Below are 23761 nucleotides of genomic sequence, written 5' to 3'. Positions count from 1 at the left end.
CAACACCAACATCCGTTGTAGTCTAGTTGGTTAGGATACTCGGCTCTCACCCGAGAGACCCGGGTTCAAGTCCCGGCAACGGAATTACGTTTTGTTTTTCGACAATGTTTTTTCAATACAGGGCCACCAAGCTTAGTTTTGTATCCATTTTGTCCCACTTCTACACAGGGCAGGAGGCTTTTAAATTGAAACCATTTCATAATGTGTTAGATTCCAATTCAATTCGATTTTTTTTAAACGAAATAAACTTGATTTAATTTTTATTTTATAATCAATCTTACTTTTCGGTATAAACCCAAATAAAAAAAAAAAAAACGGTGCATTTGTTTCTTCAGCTTGCAATCTATGACTATTGCTTCTGCTCTCGTGGGTATGTATACTGTTATGTGTCCATATATGGTCCAAAGATTCACATCCTAGAAAACCGGCTGGCTAGGTGGAGGTGCCCCCAAACTTATATGCACACATACCATTTGACTCCTAACCAATGTGTGACCATAACATATACAATATATATATATATATATATATATATATATATATATATATATATATATATTTTATTCTCAACGCTGATGCAGTTCCAAAAGAAAAGAACAAGTCACGCGTTCAAGTTGTGCATGCGTATAGGTTTGCTATTTTATTATATCACCAGTAAGCTTAAGCTGCCCCTTCCAAAATGCAGGCAAGAAACATGCTTTGTCATCCATTAGGTGTGAGAAGATAAATACAATTTAACTTAAACACTGCTTTCAGTTCATTAGAACTCACAATTAACGCATATGTATGAGCTATAAATCATGATAAATAGTTGAACTAGTTGCTAAATGCTTTTAACATGGCTAAAAGAACCTGAATGAAGAGGACGAGGTTAGATATGCAGCCAAAAATAATGCCAACCCGAACTCTAGGGTTGGTTATAGGCATGTTATGCATGATAATGGTTATTATGATGCCCATGGTAGCAACTTCGTCGTGGTCGTCATCAGTATCGCCATTAGCACTGGCTCCATTGACGGAATCTTTACCATCTCACCCCCTAAAGCATCAAGTTCAGAGAGGTGAGGAACAATATCAGGCTGAACCAGAAGTACTGCTGGAAGACTATGGCATGTGGAACCCCGCACCCTACGATGGTGGAGGTGATGCCGCTCCTATTCCACACTGAGGAAGAGTTTTACTGTGGTTCTACTTACTAGATTCAATTTCGAAAGCAAGAAGAAACCAAGCATTGTGATTCTTTCTCTTGAGTAATTTTGTATTTGTATACATTTAACACTGTTTTCCCAATAAGTTGCTTACTCTTGGTACGTGTTTCCTTCAGTCCAGGGGGCACTTATTACATCAATCTTTGCAGTCTGTCTTCAAAAACAAAGTCTTTGCAGTATTTCTGAATAACAAACCGATCCAATGTTTATGATATCTTAAAATTTAAATGCATGGTTATATCCTCCTAGTCGCATCCTGACTAACATTCTCTCCTTGCTGTATTAACCATTTTTTCATTCCCAATCTATGAAGGGAAAAGCACAGGAGGAAGGCAGTCTAACTAAACCTTCCAAATTCTAGCCGAAGGTGTTCCTAATTTAAGGACATTTTGCTAGGGCGGTAACGGGACCCCGTTTCTCATTTAGTATCAACAGGAGCTAAGAATGATATAAAACCTCGACCAACTGAAAAAAGGAAAATCAGATCGTGGCTATAGCCTGCATAAAAGGGGATGACGACACACAATAACTGCATCCCGATATACCAAAGAGTTTTAGGTTTATTTGTTTCGCAGGCAAGACAAATATGTAATGAAACATAAACTTAATTTCATTGCATTCATTAGTACATCCACTCACCCCCATGAACAAGGAAAAAATAAACCAAAATTAAGTAACAAACTTCTGATAATCTATGCGGCCAAAAAATCACGGCAATGATGGTTAGGATGACATTCGACCCCTTCTCCGGTAGCACATGACTGTAGGTAACTCGAATTATATGGGAATTCAGAACAGAAGCCCCCTAAGGGACACTTGAGTGTAGATTTTACCTATTGAACATGAGAGAAAAGTCATTAGAATGCGAGGTTGAGGAAAACTAAAGGAAGGAATGCCTGCATGTCCAAGGCAGCTGAGGGCAAAATTTGAGTTGAGACCATAATGCCATTTATAGTATTGCTCTATAAATTGTACAAGGCGATAAAAGAAAATGTTTGTCAAGTATGTCTGAATTACCTATTCAAAACCACAAAAAGTTTTTCTACAACAGGTAAGGTTTAAAGAAGAACTGGGTGTAGGAAGATGAATCAAAAGTTTCTTTAAATTAGTTCCCACATTTCTCGCATAACTAAGCAAAGAAAAATAATATAACTTTATCTTCTATTGTGGGAAGGGAACAAGGTGGAGTGCGTTGTTTATTCTCCAAACCAAAGCATGAGCATGTTGCCTGCTGCCTCTGACAAATTCCCCACCAAGGATGTGCCTAGCAAACATCGTAGGTCTGTATATTTAACTTGTATTCTGTACGGAAAGATGAGCTCTCTCCTGTTGGGGAATGCATTAGAAATTAATCTAACCTGGTAATTTCTTGAGCAGATCCCACATTAGCCCCGATACATTGGTCTCTAACTAGTAACTAGAGAAGTTAATGCTTGAGCTCAAGTGAGAAGGGCCTGGCTGGAGTTAGCATTCCAGGCTGATGTTATTTTCTTATAGGGGGCTAATACGGTTTGTGGATAAAACTGAGAATTGTCATTTCTTATACTAAATAGTTGAATGAAGATTTCTTTGCAAATAGTTGAGGTGGCTTTCTACGCCCATCTAGTTCTTCAACTCTTCCTCTTATGTTATTAGCTTGAGCTATTTATCCCTTCTAGTCATCTCTTCCTCAACTTCTACATCTCTTCTTGGTATACATATAGTTGATAAAAGCTCGAAAAATATAAAATAGCGTGCATCTAAAAATCCTATAAATGAGATTGTAATTCCAACTAGCTGAAAACATAATAATAAACTTACCATACTTACATAAGATGTATAGATGATGGGCCAGCAATGGCAGCAACTTTCTGAGCACGCTGTGCTTCACCCCTATAAAGCTCTTTCATTTCTTTTTTTGCACGCCGTGCTTCACGCCTTTCTTCCTTTACAGCAGCCTGCAAACAGAAAGTTTTGGTGTCATTACAAAAGACAGTAGAGTAGACCAACTGAAAAAACTAAGCCCGTGCATGATTTTTTATAATAACAAATGCTCAAACCAGTATCTCCTCGGATAACCAACAGCAACTTATTTTCTCCAAATCATCCTTAATGATGACAGTTAGCAAATAGACAATGGGACTTTATTCTGATCTTTTCTCAGTGCAATAACGGTAATTCGATGGTTGTAGCACTAACAGTTCAAGAAATGGAATAATCAGAAATAAGCAGCCAGGAGATACCTTCCGTTCTTTCTTCTCCTCCTTTGACTCCTGACCCTGTTGTTTCCTCTTCTGCTGCTCAGCTTTATTACTACCCACATCCTTCACCTTTTCTTCAGCAGGTTTTTTACTATGAGGTAGAAAGTCCACAGGAAGCCTCTCTTTTCCTCGAAGGGATATTACATGACTGGTAACTCCCAAGGCTCCAGATACAGTTTCAGCCAACTTCTTTCTCCTCGCTATTTCTGGAGCCCCAATCTTACCAGGGTGGTTATCAAGATTTGAATACGTTGAAACTATGGTCTCACAGTCCCACACTTCTGATTCATCACTGCTTTCTTCTACGAAAACAACAGGTTTGTCATCATTTTCGTTTTCATACTTCTCAGCATATTCCACACAGCGACGAATCACGTCAGCAGCAGAGTCTGATAGCTCCTTCCTCTTTGATATCTCATTATCACGCAATAAATCAGCAGGAGCCTTATATTTATCATCGAGTTCCAAGTCATCCATTAAATGATCACCAATGGCTTGATTAAGCTTCTTGGCAAGGGATTCATCTTCTTCAGCCACGTAATCATAATCACCATCGTCGTCGTCATCGTCAGTGCCATATTCTTGATGTTCAAGCTGAAAAAGATAAGCTGCCGTCAGACAGAAGAAATTTAATGTGACAAGAAAACGACCATCTAACAAATCAAGATAGGGATGCAGACATATTATATAGCTTAAAAGAGTAAGTCACTTTCTTTTAAATTTGGAATCAGAACATGCAGCAAACCACTCAATCAGAAAATAAATAGGCTACATTGGCAAGTGCAACAAGAACTGTGGTAGACCAGTCGAAAGCTTTCTCAAGGCCTCCTAAATGTCCATGAAACTTGTATTATGAGATCAAGACGAGTTGGATACAACATAGGCTGTTGAAACTCATGTACTATGTAACATAAAGGAACTGGTGATATCAAAAGCCTTAATCATCAAGTGAAAAATTAACTTCTAATAACATACATGTAAATACACTTTATGTAATTTGTATCCTCTAAAATCAAGTATAAGGCAAGAGGATTTCTACAAGCAAACATCATGCACTATACGTTTATATTCAAAATAAAACACTAACTAGAATAGACCAAAAGGGTTTAAAGCATACAGTAAGATGTGGCAGTCCTACAAGGAGCAGAGCTTCAATTCCCAGACACAATACTTATAAAAAAAAAAAAAATTCCCAGACACAATCTTCATTTCATAGGTATTTTAGTACTATGACATCTGTACTATAAATATCATGTTCAATTGCTAGGTGTTTTCTCTTGTATACATCCAGTGTACTCGGCTACTCCTGATATTAATAATTTTTGCTTACAAATAAAAATCTATTTTCAATCAGAATCAGCCCTATTTAGTTTGAAAATTAAGTGCTTTATCACCAAAACCAAAGAAATTTTGGACTCTCAAGTTGTAGATGAGGATAATTACATGGACAAGCAATAATGACGTCCCAAATATGTTTTTAAAACAATGTTCATAAAAGCACTTTAAAGAACAAATACTTGAAAAGGAGGAAAAAATGAATTAAAAAACAGAGCCCATAGGAATTCGGAAAAACAAAAACAAAGTTTCAGCCAATTGGCAACAATTGAATAGTATCCGAAAACTACATTAGGGGAGGGCCACTTAGGGGCGGTAGACTATTGTGTTCCATGTATAACAGCTTCTTAATTGGTGTGTCAGCTCTACACTGTATGATAGATAAAGACTAAAGTCCTGACTAAGTCTAATAACACAAACGGGATACTCGACATTTCATCATGAAGCAGTTATGAAAGCAGTCGATAAATTAAAAACTACAGTAATAGAAAAATAAAACGGGGAAAGAAACTCACTAAATCAAATTGCTCATCCAGAAGGCGACGAACTCGTGGCTTATTGTCAACAAATTCATCTCCACCTTCCACCAGGTGATTTCCAATTCCACTCTGAAAGACAAGGCCATCCACAGTTGGTTGTTGGTCATAATTATCTGCTTTATCAACCTCTTTTCCAGTTACCCCAAATTGTTCTACCCTATTTAACCTCTCTACATCCTTCTCCTCTTCAAGAAGGTTTGCCCGAACAACAAAATCCTCTTCTAAGTCCTCAACATCAGAACCAAACCGCGATAAATCACTATCGTCGAGCAATGCAGCTACATCAGGATCAACCGCTTTCTGTACCCGCACACCAAATGTTTTCGATGCAACACTGAAAATGGACCTCCCGTTGGGATCATCATCCACTTCAGAAATCTGTACTCTTGATGCATCATATGCCTAGAGACAAAGCGAAATACAGCTTTTTTTATTCCCAAGAAAACAACCAAACACAAAATTCTAGACGCTCACATCAGGCTCATTCTAATTCAGCAGAAATTATTAGAAAGGTAAAAGATAGAAATTTTCATTCCCATCATTTTCGTATGCTTTCCAAGAATTATTTTCCAGTAACCAAACAAAGAAAAAAGCAATCAAAAGCTAACCAACCTTGACATCACGCGGAAGCTGATCGAGCCTCGCCTTCGGATTATTATAGAACGAGGAACCACCGCCAGCGTGCTTAATATCCCTCAAATGAATCAAATAATCGTAACCGTCATCCGGAAACCCGAGTTCCAAAATCTGCCTCCTCACATTCTCCGGCAACGCCTTCCCCGCCCGCACCGAGTTCCCGGGAACCCTACCATCGCCCTCTTCGTTTTCATCGTTGTCCTCAGGCGCATCGGCGAATATAGAATCGGGATCGTCGTCGTTGTGGCCGGAGCCGGAGACTCCAGTGGGGTCTTCATCGGCGAAGAAGGAGACGGGGTTGTTGTCGACGCGGACGAAGACTCGGTCGCCACCCGGTGTGTTGTCGTAATTGGGGTCGGACGAGTCGCGAGCGAGTAATTGGAACGTTGCGGATTTCTTCCTGTCGATGAATTTCTTCTTCCCCATCTTAGGCAATAATTGCTCTGGGAATTACGGGTAACTGTGGGGAGCTCAAACTGATTGGAGCCTCGATGAGTAGATTGAGAGCTATGGTCAATGAGAGTAAAGCAGGAAAAAAGACTTCTATGCGAACCCTAAACCGGAGGTTTTTGTCTTTAGGGTAGAAAGTATAAACCCTCGAGAAAAAAACCCTAGGTTGGTGGCCGAGAAGGGCTGGGCACTGGTGGCCCAAGATTCGGCCCGTCCATTGATTGTCCGATTTACAGGAAAACGGGCGCAAGATCCGTCCGCTAACGGGTCATTGGGCCTCGTCTTGACTCTTACTCAAAAACTGTGAAATAATTAACCCACTTGAACACGTCTCAATAAGAGTTGAGTAATTTAACTTACTAGACCAATTAATGTAGTGTTGGGCTTCTATGTGTGGAGAGAATGATTGTATTTGTGGAGGCTTGGTTGAATGATTGATTCTAACCGATAAGGATCTTTTGCAGTTTTTTTGTGAATTTTCAATGAGTTTTGGCTTCATTTCGAGAAAAATCTTTGATCTGTTTTGGCTCTTAATCCGACACGATCCAACCCACTAATTAATGTATACTATATATATTGTATTAAATTATTGTACAGCTACTGCACTGTATATTTAATTATCAACTGAATGAAATTCTCTAAATCTTCGTATATGTAGGCACGTTATCAAATCATGTAAATCTTGTGTTACGGATGAAATTGATTGGGTCAAATCCTTTAGAAACCTATCACTAAGGGAAGAGATCATAAAGCTAAGAGATAAAGCAGGAAAGAGATAAGACAAAGAAGTTGGCTTAGACTCCTAAAAGAAAAAGATATCACAAGTAAAGTTGGATTCTATCACTCCAAAAAAATAACCTCTATATAAGGAGCAGTTCTCTCCAAGTTCTCTAGAAGCTTGGAGGTAGAATCCATGCACTCTCTACCAATTTTCTAGAGGGACTCTCCTGAGACTAAACTCTCCCATTGTATTGATAGATATGTGAGGGCCGAGGCTACGAGACATTGAAAATCATCATCTAATATAGTAGATTTTGCCCCCAACAACCCGTAGACGTAAGCTTTTATGCCGAACCACGTAAATTTATGTGTCTCCTTTTATTTAATTTTATTTGCTTATTTATTATTTATTTCATGGATGAATGCGAAGAGCACTGTATTGAAGCCCAAATCACCAACATCGGTCGAGGATGACTCTTTCTTTCTTTCCGGTTTGTTATGCAATTTTTGACATTAACAAAGTCCTATGTATATATGTATGTATGTATGTATGTGAGTCTTTATATATATATATATAATATAAAAGCTTTAGAAGGTCTATGTGATGTTTTGAACCGATACTAACCATATACAAACCCGTGGGGAAAGTGTGTTAAGTGTTAGGCTATTGCAAGATCTTATTGAGTTTGAGCTTATTGTTAATTACTTCTTTTTGCATATGGTTAGTATCGGTTCAAAACACCACATAGACCTTCTAAAAACTTTTATATATATATATATATATATATATATATATATATATAAAGAGTCACATACATACATACATATATATATACATGGGATTGTTGAAATCCATGCCCAAGCAAGCAGTCAACAACTTCTGCTCGGCTGCCCAACGCTCAACTGCATTTGCAGTTAACAATTGAATGCAACAATTGAATGCATTCACACAGGTAGACGATACATCAGGCGCCTATAAATTGAAGCTCCATGCGAGAGTTTCAGAAACACACCTAAGAAGAAAAGAAAAGAGAAAGAGCTCGGAGAGCTCTATCCGAGCTCTGAGAGAAAAGAAGAGAGTTAAGTTGAATGGAGTGTGATACTCCTCTTCTGCAATATTTTCTTGTGTGCCACTATTTAATAGTGAAGCTCTTTTTTGTGGATGTAGGCAGTTGCCGAACCACGTTAAATTATTGGTGTCACTGAGCGTAAAGTGTACTATTTTATTACCGCTTTTATCCCTTTCGCTGTGTTGATTTCTCCAACAGGAACCAGTCCTTTGAAACTATAAATGGGTGGAGAATTGATTATCATACACCTCATCGTCTGCATGCAAATTAATTAACAAAAGTTAGGCATTGCTCACGGGTTTAATTGGAGCCTTGATCAGATCTGTTTTTGGGTCTACTTTTTTTATTTGTGGCCACAGATGAAGATATACGTTGTAATTTGGCTAATCAAAATTATATAAGATCTTAAGTACTACTATTCTTCACTATTTTGTATGTATAACTACCCGAATAAGATCTTGTTTTTTTCCTGTTCAAGTTAGAAGATAAATTAATGATCTTTTACCTGATCTATTCTATCGGATAAACATATATTATATATTTGATATGTTTTAACAGTACTTTTAAAATAAAATAATAAATGCAAGATGGAGGGACTTATCTTATATTTTGGAGAAGAACTTGTGAGCCAAGGAGTCATCCTTCTCTCGATTCCGGTGTAGATGATAAATTGATCCCACACATGGCGCCAACTTCTTGTTTCGTATATAATTGATTTCACTTTTTGTTCTATCTTTTCTTTTGTCATTTCTAATATCTAGATTCATGTTAAAAAATATATTTTTTAATAATAAATACTAGTACTATTTTCCAAAAGGAAAATCATTACATAAAACTTATGCCCACTCTCTTAAAAAAAAAAAAATTGCCCACCCTAAATTAATCCCCCCGTGAGAGAAAAGCTCGCAAATCACGTAATTCTCGCATCTTTGCTTTGCTCTTACGCTTGTCGATTTTCCCCCATCGTTCTTATCGTTGCTTAATCTGTAATTCACTGCTCACTGATCTCTGCAATTAGCTTCTAAGTTATATAGGCCAATTCTCCCAGACATACTAATCAATGAATGATTCCAGTAATTAATTTGCAATTTTCTAATAATTTTTTTTTAATGTTTTAAGAATCTTTATGCTTAAATATAATATGGCTTTGAGTGGGTGGAATGATGCATTTAGGAAACGTCACCTTGTGTGCCACAGTTGGCTCCTGAAACCTGAACCACACACCGATGGCCAGCCGTGATACAGAGCTTATAAATTCAAATCATTAAGTGATGTTTTAATTGTACTTGAACCTTTTGGGGACCCCTCTCTTGTCTTTATATAAGGCGGCAAACTCACATGCAATGATATATTGCTTTAATGAATGAGCTCTTTGAACCCCTTAATTTATGAGGAACTTTTCATAGCTAATTTTTTAAAGGTTTCTGCAATCACCTTGTTTTAATGCATGCATGTGTTCTTTCTTCCATTTCTTTTTTACAAGATTGAATATCCTAAGATTACCTAAACCAGTAGTACTACTAGTCCTGCTTGCGTACATACAATAATAGATCTAAAGCACTCACTGTAAAAATGATGTTGCTTGTAGCATAATCTCCAAATGTGTAGATATTGTTCATTATTCAACCCAACTTCTCCATGTTCGATAGATGATTATGTTCTGTACTTACTACGTACCCAGTAAGTAATTGATCCTGCTCCATCTGCTTGCATGGAATGAATGCATATCACCACACTGCATGCCCCCACCATATTATATGCATCCCTCATGTGCTTGCTAGCTGTAACATATCTTCCGAAATTCCGAGACTTCAAGGCCAAGCAAAAGACAATATATATATATATATATATACACACACACTCATATGTGTAAGGTGAGGTACCAGTAGGGTATAATGTGCCACTAACGGTACAAGGGGCAGCCGGCCTCATGTAGTCATGTAGTTGGTTCATTTCTAACTATTGGAGGACCATCATGATGGAAAGGCAAAGGAGTCGTGAGTGCTGCATAATGGAACCTGCCATGCCGTTTATAGAAATCTTTTGTATTTTTGTTATTATTTTGTCTTTTACCTTTGCTGAGTTGTATATTAAGGGCATTCTTGTATTTCTCTATTAAATAAGTAATTAGAATATTCCTTTGGTAATTGTATATAATTCATTTTCCCTGTAAAGCATTTTAACAGACAAATCATATACACATGGAGAATATTTTTGCTCCTCTTCCAGACTTCTTCTTCCACCTTGCTTTCTTACATGGTATCAGAGCTCTCTCAATCTAATGACGACCAACACTGAAGAAACTCCAATTTCAACCAACTCGAACAAATCTTCTCAGGATTACCTAAATTTTTCGGACCTATTCAACCCATTCCGAATTGAGAATGGTGACAATCTTGCTGCTGCTTTGGTCTCTGACCTCCTCGACGTTGATAACTATGTCAGCTGGTCGCGTGCCATTAGTTGAGCTCTTCGTGCGAAGAACAAGCTCGGGTTCATCAATGGTACTCTTCTCAAACCTGTGGATATTTCAGATCCTCTTTTTGAAGCCTGGGAGCGCTGCAACAATTTAGTGGTGTCTTGGTTGCAGAACTCTGTAAGTGCTTCTGTTAAGTCTAGCCTTGCTTTGGTTGATGATTCCAGGACCTTATGGGTTGAACTCAAGGATCGTTTTACTCATCAAAATGGTCCCCGTATATTCTAACTTAAACGTGATTTGGCTGGTTTATCACAAAACCAGGACTCTGTTAGCTTATACTTTGGCCGCTTGAAAGTCCTATGGGATGAACTTGCTATCTACGATCCACTTCCCGATTGTGATTGTGGGAAATTGAAAATCCTTTATGATCGTTATGATCGTGATTGTGTCATTGAATTTCTTATGGGGCTCTCTGATTCCTACTCTAATACCAGAGATCAGATTATGCTACTTAAACCATTACCACCCCTCAACTGTGTTTTCTCCATGGCTCAAAACAAGAAAGACAACACCGAGTAATTTCCACTCTAGCACCTTTTGATCTCATGGCTATGATGACCAAACCAACTTATCTCACCACCAAGAATAACACCAAATTCTCCAATTCTACCAGTCCTAAAGGTAATCGACCTTACTGCTCCCATTGCAAAATCCCTGGCCATTCTCTTGAGCACTGTTTTAAGATTGGAAATGCTGAAGCTCCTGTGTGCTCACATTGTCACATGACTGGCCACAATGTTGAGAAATGCTACAAGCTACACAGTTACCCTCCTGGTCACAAGCTACATGGAAAACCAAGAAACATTACAGCAACTCCACTTATGCAACTTCTTCTCCAGATGTAGATCATGACACTAACTCCACTGAATCTGTGGCACTCACTAAGGGCCAGTACCAGCAGCTTCTTGCTCTTTTACATTCTAATGACACCAGCACACCTATAGCTTCCATTGCTGTTGCACAACCTTCTTCTTCCTCGCCTACTAATCCTGTCAACCCCTCTCGTGTTTCTGGTTTGGCTCTTTGCTCATCAACACACACACACCAGCTTTCTTCATTATATCATTCACCTTGGATAATTGACACCGGTGCCACAGATCACATGATATGTTGTACCTCTATTTTCACGTCCATTATGGCTACTGTTTCTTATCAAGTTCAATTACCAAATGGAGAGGCAGTTCCCGTTACTCACGTTGGTGTTATGAGACTTTCTGAACACCTCACTCTTACTCATGTTTTGTGTGTACCTTCATTTCATTTCAATTTACTCTCTGCCAAAAGACTTGCACAACACACTTCCTGTTGTCTCATTTTCCTATCCAACTCTTGTTTTTTTCAGGACTTAGCTTCTTGGACAATGATTGGGATGGGTGAAGTGAGAGGTGGATTATATCATCTGCTTAGATCACGTGTTGCACCTTCTGCTCTAGTTGATCCCTTGCCCAAGTTCACCAATAAAGATCAGTTCACTTCCGCTTTTGCTACTCATTTGATGTCTGATCTATGGCACTGCCGTCTCGGCCATATATCTCCTTCTAGATTGCTTTTAATTTTTGATCCTATTGTAAGAAGCAATCTGAACTTTCATAATCAAACACCTTGTTCTGTTTGCCCTTTGGCAAAACAACATCGTCTCCCATTTCCTCACTCTCAGCATTCTTCTCTATCTTTATTTGATATTGTTCATTGTGACCTTGGGGACCAAACTCCACCATTGCCCATGATGGGTCTCGTTTCTTCCTTACAATAGTTGAGGAACTTTCAAGAACAACATGGGTTTATATGCTTCAAAATAAATCAGATGCAAGACCTTGCATTATCACTTTCTGCAATCTGATTGAAACACAATAATTCCAAAGAAGAATAAAAACCATTAGAAGTGACAATGGATCCAAATTTCAAATGAAAGATTTCTATCAACTCAAAGGAATTATTCATCAAAGGAGTTGCGTAGAAACACCTTAACAAAATGGCATAGTAGAGCGCAAACACCAACACATAATAAATGTGGCTCGGGCTCTTAAGTTCCAATCAAATATTCTTCTCAAATTTTGGTCTGATTGTGTCCTAACAGCGGTATACATTATCAATAGGACACCCACCCCTCTTCTTCATAACAAAACACCCTATGACATCCTGTTTCACACCCCACCTCAATACAAACACTTTAGAGTTTTTGGTTGCCTTGCATATGCCTCCACTTTATCCCATGGGAGAAAGAAATTTGACCCTTGTGGAAGGGAGTGTGTGTTCTTAGGATATCCTTTTGGAGTCAAAGGGTATAAGTTACTAGATTTGAACACTCAACAGATTTTTATCTCTCGAGATGTTCAATTTCATGAAATTGTGTTCCCCTTCCATTCTAGCATTCCAAACAACACCTCTCCTTCCTCTTCCCCCTTTAATTCCTTGCCAATAGACACTATACCACACTCTATTCCAGCCACTTCTTCTTCTCCAACACCTTTTCCATATCCAACCACAAATAATCATCCTAACTCACATCTTTCAGACCTTACCATTCCCTCCCTCCCATTTCTCCCACTCCTTCTCATGTTTCTTCACCACCCACTTCTCTCCCTCTTTCTGCAGAATCACCTTCACTTCCTCATCTTCCTGTTTTTCCTCACAGGTCAACTAGAACTCAAAGTACACCTCGTTATCTGCAGGAATTCCATTGTCATCAGACTTCTCTTACTGCTCCCACTCCAAACTTGGACAAGCAGCCACTGTCCTCAGGTAATCCTTTTCCTTTACATAAAACATTATCATATCATTCTTTTTCACATTCATACCAAGCCTTTTCCATTAGCATTTCCACTCACATTGAACCCAAGACCTATAAATATGCTATCAAAGATCCGGGTTGGTGCAAAGCAATAGACCATGAGCTGGCTGCCTTAGAAGCAAACCACACTTGGGAACTCACAGATTTGTCACCTGAAAAAATTACAATCGACTGCAAATATGTTTACAAGATAAAGTACCATTCGGATGGCAGTGTTGAAAGGGCTCGTCTAGTGGCTAAAGGTTATACTCAACTTGAGAGGGTGGATTATCAAGAAACTTTCTCCCCTGTTGTTAAGTTAGTCACTGTGCGATGTCTCTTGGAAGCAACATCAATTAAAAGATGACATTTACATCAATTTGATATAAATAATGCCTTTCTAAATGGGGATTTACATGAGGATCTATACATGAACAAGCCCCCGGTTACAACAAGGGATCACCCCACCAAGTTTGCAAGCTTCTTAAAAGTTTGTATGGCCTCAAAAAAGCGTCGAGGCAATGGTATTCTAAATTCTCATATGTTTTACTTGATTCTGGTTTTTCCCAATCGAAAGTTGATTACAGCTTCTTCACCCGAGAGATAATGGCATTTTTGTTGCTCTCCTCGTGTACGTTGATGACATACTTGTGGCAAGTAATGATCTCAACATTGTGACTGATCTCAAACACCTTTTGTACAGCAAGTTTCAGATTAAAGATCTTGGCATAGTAAGATACTTTCTTGGCATTGAAATTGCAAGGTCCTCCAAAGAATCCACTTATGCCAACAAAAGTATACATTGAATATCTTGGCAGATTCGGGTACTTTAGGTAGTAACCCCACCAAGGTTCCAATTGAATAGAATCTTAAATTTACAAAGTCATCTGGCACACCTCTGCCAGACCCGAGCATCTACAGACGTTTGATAGGTCGACTGTTGTATCTCACAGTTTCTCGACCTGACATGTTTTAGTGTCCAAACACCAAGTCAATTTATGGCTACTCCCACTGATATACATCTCTTGGCTGCCTAGAAAATTCTTCGATATCTTAAAAGTGCTCCGGGGCAAGGTCTTCTATTACCTAGTTCCTCATCTCTCTAGCTTGATGTATATTGCGATTCGAACTGGGCTTCTTGCCTCGACACCAGAAGATCCGTCACTAGATATTGTATCTTCCTCGGTTCTTCTCTCATTTCTTGGAAGTCCAAGAAACAGTCCTTCGTCTCTCGCTCCTCAGCCGAAGCCGAGTATCGTTCGATGGTAGCAACCTGTTCTGAGCTAACATGGTTACGTTTCATCTTGACTGCTCTTCAGGTTTCTCATCCTCAGTCATCCTTACTTCACTGTGATAATCAAGCTACCCTCCATATCGCTGCAAATTCTGTTTTTCACTAATGAGTGAAACATATCAAGCTCGATTGTCACTTAATTCGCGACAAAATTCAGGAAGGCAGTATCTACACTCGGTATGTTCCTAGCTCTGCTCAAGTTGCTGACATTCTGACAAAGGCTCTACCTTCTCATGTCCTTCATCATCATTATCCAAGATGGGTGTCGTAAACCTTTACGCTCCATCTTGTGAGGGGGTATTGGAGGACCATCACGATGGAAAGGCAAAGGAGTAGTGAGTGCTGCATAATGGAACCTGCCATGCCGTTTATAGAAATCTTTTGTATTTCTGTTAATATTTTATCTTTTACCTTTGCTGAGTTGTATATAAAGGGCATTCTTGTATTTCTCTATTAAATAGGTAGTTAGAATATTCCTTTGGTAATTGTATATAATTCATTTTCCCTGTAAAGCATTTTAACAAACAAATCGTATACACACGGAGAATATTTTTGCTCCTCTTCCAGACTTCTTCTTCCACCTTGCTTTCTTACACTAACTGATACAGGCATATATGATTTGTTACAGGTAAGAAGAGTGATTATGCAAAATCTGAAATTTATATCAGATTGTAAAACTCAGAACACACTTTAATTAATACTTTTGATAAAGTGGCAGTACCATCACATTGGCAAGTAGTAAAATATCTTGTAAACAATACCATCATTCAGAGTAAGGTAGAGAGGATGCATGCGCATGCCTTAATAGTGGGCGAGGATCGATTGGTGTGCCTAAAGGAGTTCAGAATATATGAACAAACATTGAGGCTTCCTTCAGGCACTTTAGTCACTGAATTGCTGGGTGGGGACAAAGTAAGACCTAAGGCATGTCTTTTCTTCTTGCACTACACTTTTCACTTACGCAGTTATATATATATATATATATATATATATATATATATATATATATATATATATATAGATAATAGCTGCATCTTTAGACATCTACATGAGTTTCCATGGATACAAGATCAAGATTTTCGTGGCTTGTCTTGTTTATTGCCATTCCTATTGTTCGGCTGAAAGGTGATGAAATGGGAAACGGCACAGCGCATTCTCAAAGCGTTAATACAACTTCTTTGGCTCTTCGTAAGCTTCTTCAAGGAAATAAAGATATAGAAGCTGGCAGAAACAAAACTTCAACTGAAGTTGTGATCAACAGCAAGAATAGACACAATGGCCCATATTATAGAGGAGGAGGGGGTGGCGGGGGTGGAGGCGGAGGTGGCGGTGGGGGTGGGGGAGGCAGTTATAGATGGGGATGGGGAGGAGGTGGGGGTGGAGGAGGAGGGGGCGGCGGCGGCGGCGGCGGTGGCGGATGGGGATGGGGGGAGGAGGAGGTGGTTGGTATAAATGGGGATGTGGGAGAAAACCAAAACATGGTAAAGGAAAAGGCGTTGGAGGTGTCAGAAATCATCACTCACATAGAAAGAGAATTTTCAGCAAGGATGATGATTATAAGCTGGGAGAGTTTGCACAATGCATGGGTAGAGGCCGGTGCAGAGGCATGAGATTGGATTGCCCTCTTCACTGCGGTGGACCTTGTTTTTACGATTGCCAACATATGTGCAAGGCTCACTGTCGACGTTCCTGATGATCATTTGCCATTTCTCCTAGCTAGCTAACTGGCTGCATTCTTCAAAGACTACATAGTATGCATTGGTTTGGGATTTGGATTTTAGATTTCCAGTGGCGTGTTAAGACTTTGTTGGGATGTTTGTTTGTATGCTTGATTTTATCTTTTCCATCAAGAAACAGACATACTGATGATCTGCATTCATGTTGTGTTAACCTTTGGTTTAATTAGCTTGGTGGTTTCTATCATCATATCTTTAGGGAACTGCTGTTTGCAGCTGTAGTATTTTCTTTTTCCCTTAGTGAGTGAGAGATTAATTGAACTTCCCAAAATATATATATATATATATATATATATATATATATGATTTTGATTCGGTTGGAAGATTAGAAGTACTGGAACAGGATTGTGTCCCTCATGGAATGTCAAAATTATTCTTTTGCTTAACCTTTTGATTTTTAATATTGATTACTCTTTCATTGACTTTATTATCTTTAATCATATAGTTGGCGTGACATATTTTAAATAATGTTTTATTTAGTTGGTCAATATAAAAAAGTAATTAAATTATATCGTATCAAGCATGTATTCATACAAAAAATTAGTCTCTCGGTGTGAACTGAGAGGTTTAGTGATTGATAGGTTCTCTTTGTCCTTTCTTATACAAGATGGATGAGAGTGATTTGTTCAAAAGATGGGAGGGGCTGCATTTGAAAAAAGTGGAGAAGGAAATGTTGGTGTTACCAGATGAAGCTTTCAGGGAGTCTGAAGTTAGAGGAAAACACTGCCTCTTGTGTTTAATTGTCACTGAGAAGGGTATTAACAGAGAGGTTTTCAAGAACACTATGTCACAAGTATGGAAATTGGCAGGTTGGGTTACTTTTAAAGAAGTTGGTGACTACAGGTTTCTGATTGAATTCCAATATCAATCGGATATGGATAAAATTTTGTTAGCTTGGTTTTTTTACAGAAGCATTATTGCTATTAAAGTGTTTGATGGGAGCATTCCTTTGAATGAGATATGCTTCAATTCAGAACTTTTTTGGGTGCAAGTTCACAACCTTTCTTTATGTGGAATGAACAAAGAGGTAAGCATGAAAATTGGCTCAGATCTTGGTAAGGTGGTGGTTGTTGATGTGGATGAGGAAGGCTAGAGTTGGGGGTAAATGCCTGCGTGTCCAGGTTGAAGTTGATTTTTATAAGTCTGCTGTAAGGGGCAAGAGAATCACAATGGGGGAGAAGATAACTTGGCTCTCTTTCAAGTATGAAAGATTGCAATCCTTTTGCTTTAAATGTGGTGTGATCAGGCACAAAGGGAGGGGTTGTTCTGTGCAAGCAAGTGAATCTCAAGTAGAGGAAAAATCCCAATTGCAGTATGGTCCATGGCTTAGAGCTTAACCTATGAATTCAAACCTGTTTGCAGTGAAGAGGTACGAGGTACAATGGCAGGCCTGATTTAGGTCACTAGAATCAACATCAATCCAGCAAGGATGATGATTTGGAAGATCTGACTTTCAAAAAAAGATGGGGAAATCAAGTTGAGGATTCTGAGGCACTTCTTGTTACGAGTCCTAAGGAAGTGGCTAGCAGTTCGAATTTTGTATCTTATTGTGAGATACCCATAACAATTATCTTTTGAAGATAATAATTCTAATATCCCAGAACAAGGGAGAGGTGAAGCAGATCATGATCTGAGTTTAGTTGCTAACCAAATTGAGGTGGTGGTGCATGAAGAGTCAGTTCAACAAGATAGTGTTGATCTAACAAAAGTTTCTCGCAGAAGTGGGAGAAAAGTCTCGTGGAAAAGCAGAGCTAGAGGATCTTCAAACTCTAGTATGATCAATACCATTATGGCTTTGGTTAGAAGGAAAATGAAAGAGGTAAACATGTCTCAAGAAGTAGAGGTTCTAGTTTTAAAGAAGCTAAAGCTCAGTAGTAGCAGGGAGTTGCTCATGGATAAGGAAACAGTGGTCGCAGCCTCCACCACCAGAAATGAATTGCCTCAGTTGGAACTTCCGAGGGCTGGGGAACCCTCAGACAATTCATGAACTTCACCCATGGGTGAACACTAAGAACCCACATTTTTGTTTTTCCTCATGGAAACAAAATGCAGAAGGAATAAGGTGGAGTATGTGAGGAATAAGCTCAGGTTTTATTGTAGTATTGTGGTGGATAGTAGGGGCTTGAGTGGAGGTCTAGCTTTACTTTGGCATAGCACTAGTTCTATTAGCCTTAAGTCCTATTCACAACACCACATCTCTGTTACCTTTTCAATAGAAGAGTTAAATAAACAAGTGTTGTTTATTGGGTTTTATGGTAATCCAAATCCTGCCCTCATCTCATGATGAGAGTTGGAGACTGTTAAAAATGCTGAAACTAGAGGAGGAGTTCGCTTGGGTTTGTGTGGGGGATTTTAATGAAATCCTCCACCAACATGAAAAACAAGGAGCTGTACTTAGACCTTATAAACAGATGGATAATTCTAGGAGAGCTATGGAGGATTGTTGACTGAGTGATATGGGGTTCAAAGGCAGTAAGTATACTTGGTGTAACAATAGGGAAGGTCAAATGTTCATTAAAGAGAGATTGGATAGGGCTATAGGGAATAAGGCTTTAGTTGACTTAGTTGATGGCAGTACTATTTTCACTCTTGCTGCTCAACCTTCTGGCCATTGCCCTTTGGTGATTGAATTGTGTAAGACCAGATATGATGGTCTTAATAAAATTAGGCCTTTTAGATATGAGCTGAGTTGGGATAGAAATGAAGAATGTAAGAAGATTGCAACAACTTGATCCTAAGATTAGGCCATAAGATAAGTTTTATGTATTTTTCTTATAACTATAAATATTATTATTATTATTATTACAAAAATGATACTTTCACCCGGGAGGGGTATACCCTGCATACCCGCGGTTCCCATGTGGGATTAGTGAAACTGTGCGTTCGCACCATCGTTTTGTAGAGTTTGAGTTTGGCCCTTTTTTATCGCACTGATCTTTTTAGGCATCAAAGAGTCGTTGTACTGGTATTGATTATTGAGGTTGTGGTGAGGAAGAGGTGGGATCTGCTGGATCGAGGTGGCATAGTAAACTTTGTTGGGTGCAGAAGCCGAAGGCTTCTCTTTCTCTTGGCTTTGGGAATTAGCCAAAGGGGCTCTTCTAAAGCGAGCGTGGCCGGTCCTGGCCTGATCCAGAAGAGTAATAACCTTCTTGAACTTCGAAACAACGACGTCTGCCACATCCTTGCAGTCCATCTCCATTTCCAACGAAGGTTTCAAACTAGAGGAAGACAATGATTGGTATTGATGTTGCTGCTGACTCTGCTGGGAAAGCAATCTGATTAGCTTTTCGACGCTCTCAAGCCCAGACGCCGCTTCCTGCATAGCGTTCTCTTCCATTTTCGTCCTGAAATCGTTGTTGCTACTATTGTTGTTCCTATACTCCATGAACTTCATGGCCATCCCTCAGAACCATCAAAGATAGAGAACGAAAGAGAAAAATGGTAAAAGGGAACAATGAGAGCTAATAAAACGAAAGGTGGGTCTCTGGTCAAAGAGGTGTCCATTGGGGTTGGTTCGACCGGACGACGACGATTTCACTTTCGTCACTCGTGGATGGAAATACGATTTTAGCAAATGGAAATATGATTTTGGCGTTGGTGAGAGCATTTTGATTTGTCTGAAATCGAGTTTTTTTTTTTTTAATAATATCGGCTGACATGACCAGCCGATTTTGCAAACGGTACCCCACGGCAGGTACTTTTAGCAAAACTACCGCCGCGGCCACTGTTGTCGCCGCCGCCGCTGCCGCCACCACCATCATCGTCGTCGTCGTTGTTCTTATTATTATTCTTATTATTATTATTATTATTATTATTATCAGATTTTTCATTGTTCATTTTAATAAGATTATTATCATTTTTATTGTTGATATTTTATTATGATCCCATTTTGCAATAGCCACTAGAGTTTTGTTTAGATTTAAACCTTATTTGTCCATATCTCCACCTGTAAGCTTCAATATATATCTCCTAGTTCAATAAATTTCCTAATAGGAAACCAACTCCTAACTCCTAACTCTATACAATCTCTGCTCACGTTATTCCCTTCCCCTCGCCTAGAAAACTACCCCGAGACCCTCAAAATTAAACACAAGAAAATCCAGTTCCGCAAAGAAGAAAACTCACTCTCGCAAGCACCACCACAACCTTCCTCCCAGCAACCAACAGCCACCTCGTCGGACTCATCATGGTGAGCCTCTGTTTTCCACTTTCGAAACAAGAGCAGTCACGTCTCTTCCACCCCAAGCCATTTGCTTCGCTGGAGTCCACCACAGAAGACATCGAAGCGCCACCACCACTTTCAGATCACGTCGGTGCCAGCTCATTGACCACCACTGTCCGAGAACCCAGCTCAACCACGTTGTGGCTTCTTACACTCGTAGGCGAGCACCTCGACGCTGCCAGTCCAGGTTGTTCCACTTCCGCCACCACCCTTCGCCAGGGACAGCTTAGGCATCACAGAAACCACCAGCCGATTTTTTCCCATCAAACCCACATCTTCCCGTAAGCCCACAACCGCCGCCAGCCTCCTCTCTCTCTCGGTTGTTTTCGGGTTGACAGAACTCTCCTCTCTAACTCTCGCTTCCTCTCTCGGCGTCGCACCACCCTGCCTAGAGGACCACCCAGTCGTGTTGACAGTCCTTCCCCAATGCAGTTCAGTTCCAGGGTGGATGTGCAAGCCACGGACTCAAGCGTGGTCCAAAATAGTATGACAGAATACTATCAGCAGCTCCCCTAGCGGCTGCGGGACGTGGGGCCGGTGCATAACCTCATACACAGGGTTAAGTGTGTTGGCCAATTAGATCAGTCAGTTAATTTAGATAAATCAGTCATATATAGTATAAACATCAGTATGAACAATCATGAATTTTAAACTCTTAGTATGAAGACTTTTACGAAAACCTTATGTTTATTATGTTTACATTGTGATGGATTTCTTGCTGAGTCTTCGACTCATTTTAACCACTCAGGTGAGGATGATGAAAACGAGTAGGCAGGCCAGGATTAAAAGGAGCATTTGATTTAGTTTCAGACCTTCTAGAAAAAAATTTCTTTTATGACATAGATTTTATACAGTTTATTCATTTAATATTTTTGGAAGACATTTTTTTACAAAATAATTCCTAATTTCATTTATTAAATATGAGATCTCTTGCCAGGTTTATTTTATGAAAAACATGTGACACTCCTAGCTTACGGGAAGGAGGTGTTACAAAGATAGTTGACGATAGCGGGAAGAAATTTAGGTTGACTCAAACAGGTTTGTTAGCAGTCACAAAAGGGCTACAAAATTGTAAGGCTTCTCTTGTGCAATGGAGGAAATGATGCACTAAATGGAAGGGGACTTATCCTTAAGAGATTGGAAGAAATCTTGATGCTGCAAGCTACAAACACAAGAGGCCTCACAGATTGCATAAAGCAAAAGCAAAAGGAAATAGATAAGCTATTGGAGAAGATAACATCAAGTGGAAACAACGTGCTAAACAGAAATGGCTTCAAGATGGTGACAAAAATACCAAGTATTTTCATGCTTGTGCAAATCAAAGAAGAAGAACAAATACTATTAAGGCTATTGAGAGAGATGATGGTTCTGTTGCTGGTACTTCAGAGAAAATTGCATGATTATTTCTACACTTTTATCAAGAGTTATTTTCTTCATCAAATCCTGATAATTTAGAAGAGTGCCTCAGTCCACTAAAACCTAAAGTCACAGAAGAAATGAATTTGTTCTTAACTAAGGCCTTCTCAACTGATGAAGTTAAAGATAGTGTTTCAAATGAATCCTTCTAGTTCACCAGGACCAGATGGGTTCCCTGCAAGCTTTTATCAAAATCATTGGGAGTATGTGGAGCTGTTTTGGAGTTCCTTAACTTAGATGGAGATATAGAACAGCTTAATGAGACACATATTTTTCTTATTCCAAAAAAGATGAATTCTAGGAAGGTTGTTGATTTTAGACCTATATCTTTGTGTAATGTGAGTTACAAGATTATTTCAAAGGTAATGGCTAATAGATTGAAAGGAGTCCCTCCAAGAGGTTATTTCTCCCACTCAAAGTACTTTTGTTCCCAGGAGATTGGTCATGGATAATGTGATAGTTGCTTATGAAGCTTTGCATACAATAGATAAAAAGTTTAAAGGCAAATCTGGATTTATGGTCTTAAAGCTTGATATGAGTAAAATTTATGACAGGGTGGAGTGAGCTTTTCTAGAAGCTGTGATGACCAAGATGGATTTTCATTCAAAGTGGATAAGTTTGATTATGAGGTGTATTAATTCAGTTTCTTATTCTATTCTTATCAATGGGGCACCTCAATCTTTTTTCAAAACTACAAGGGGAATTAGGCAGGGTGATCCCCTTTCACCTTACCTATTTATCCTTTGTTCAGAAGTTTTGAGTGCATTACTTAATCGAGTTGAGGAAAAAATAGTTAAATTTGGTATCCCTATTTCTAGTGGAAAATTTTCAATTAACCATTTATTTTTTACAGATGATAGCTTACTGTTTTGTAGAGCTAATGCAGTAGGGTGGAGTCGATTGCTGGAGATCCATCTCTATGAAAGTGCTTTTGGTCAAAGGATAAGCAAAGACAAGACTTCCATCTATTTCAGTAGGAATACAAAGGAGGTTACAAGAAGCTATATCCTGAGTATAGCTGGAGTTAGAGCTTTAAACTCCTATGAGAAGTATCTTGGACTACCTGCCATCATAGGTAAGGCCACAGGGAAAGCTTTATGTAGAGTAAGCAACTGGAAGGTTAAGTTTCTAACACAAGCTGGCAATGGGCTTTTATTAAAAGCAGTAGTTCAATCTCAACCCACGTATTGTATGGGAGTTTTTAAACTGCCCCTTTCACTCCTCAAGGAAATCAACAGAATTATGAGTCAATTTTAGTGGAATCAGCAGCATAGTGAAGGGAAAATTCACTGGGTCTCTTAGACTCAAATGGGTAAGGCTAAACTTGTAGGGGGCTTGGGATTTAGAGAACTGGAGAGCTTCAATGTGGCTTTACTTGCTAAACAAGCCAACAAGTTACTACAAAGACCTAATGCTTTACCTACTAAGGTCTTGAAATTAAAGTACTTTCCTCAATCATCTTTCTTTGATGCTAAAATTGGCTCTAACCCTTCTTACATATGGAGGAGTATATTTGTAGCTAAGGAGTTAGTAGAGGAAGGATCCTTCTGGAGGGTTGGGAATGGACAGCAAATCAGAATTTGGAAAGATAGATGGATTCCCAAACCATCATCTTTTCAAGTTTAAAGTCTTGTGTAAGTACTAAG

The 23761-nt window shown here is 39.0% G+C and overlaps 3 protein-coding genes, 1 long non-coding RNA gene and 1 other non-coding gene across 6 annotated transcripts; 2 read left to right on the top strand and 3 right to left on the bottom strand.

Moving 5' to 3' along the window:
- The first annotated feature begins 11 nt into the window (after positions 1-11).
- Positions 12-84, top strand: TRNAE-CUC. Its single transcript has one exon. It is a non-coding gene; the product is annotated as a tRNA-Glu (tRNA).
- Positions 85-1679: 1595 nt separating this feature from the next.
- LOC121262903 (protein LTV1 homolog) lies at positions 1680-6610 on the bottom strand. Of its 2 annotated transcripts, none has more exons than XM_041165597.1 (5): positions 5935-6610; positions 5299-5724; positions 3431-4042; positions 3018-3145; positions 1680-2041 (listed from the first exon to the last, which is right to left on the bottom strand). In XM_041165597.1, the coding sequence occupies exons 1-5, from the start codon at positions 6382-6384 to the stop codon at positions 2038-2040; spliced, it is 1620 nt and encodes a 539-aa protein (XP_041021531.1). In that variant the 5' UTR covers positions 6385-6610; the 3' UTR covers positions 1680-2037. The 2 variants fall into 2 exon arrangements, with proteins under 2 accessions (XP_041021531.1, XP_041021530.1); XM_041165596.1 differs by having other exon boundaries at positions 3009-3145; positions 5935-6538.
- A 5372-nt stretch (positions 6611-11982) lies between these two features.
- LOC121263254 lies at positions 11983-15136 on the bottom strand. The gene is made up of 2 exons (XR_005940227.1): positions 15098-15136; positions 11983-12164 (listed from the first exon to the last, which is right to left on the bottom strand). It is a non-coding gene; the product is annotated as an uncharacterized LOC121263254 (long non-coding RNA).
- A 605-nt stretch (positions 15137-15741) lies between these two features.
- Positions 15742-16744, top strand: LOC121263223 (protein FAM98B-like). The gene is made up of 2 exons (XM_041166054.1): positions 15742-16112; positions 16175-16744. The coding sequence occupies exons 1-2, from the start codon at positions 15800-15802 to the stop codon at positions 16432-16434; spliced, it is 573 nt and encodes a 190-aa protein (XP_041021988.1). The 5' UTR covers positions 15742-15799; the 3' UTR covers positions 16435-16744.
- A 2599-nt stretch (positions 16745-19343) lies between these two features.
- Positions 19344-19877, bottom strand: LOC121262761 (probable WRKY transcription factor 7). The gene has a single exon (XM_041165355.1). It carries the CDS (start codon positions 19875-19877, stop codon positions 19344-19346), a length of 534 nt encoding a protein of 177 aa, XP_041021289.1.
- Positions 19878-23761: the final 3884 nt, after the last annotated feature.

The sequence above is a fragment of the Juglans microcarpa x Juglans regia genome, chromosome 4S (genome assembly GCF_004785595.1).
Source record: "Juglans microcarpa x Juglans regia isolate MS1-56 chromosome 4S, Jm3101_v1.0, whole genome shotgun sequence".
Lineage (NCBI taxonomy): Eukaryota > Viridiplantae > Streptophyta > Magnoliopsida > Fagales > Juglandaceae > Juglans > Juglans microcarpa x Juglans regia.
This window is presented reverse-complemented; position numbering and strand designations above follow the sequence as displayed.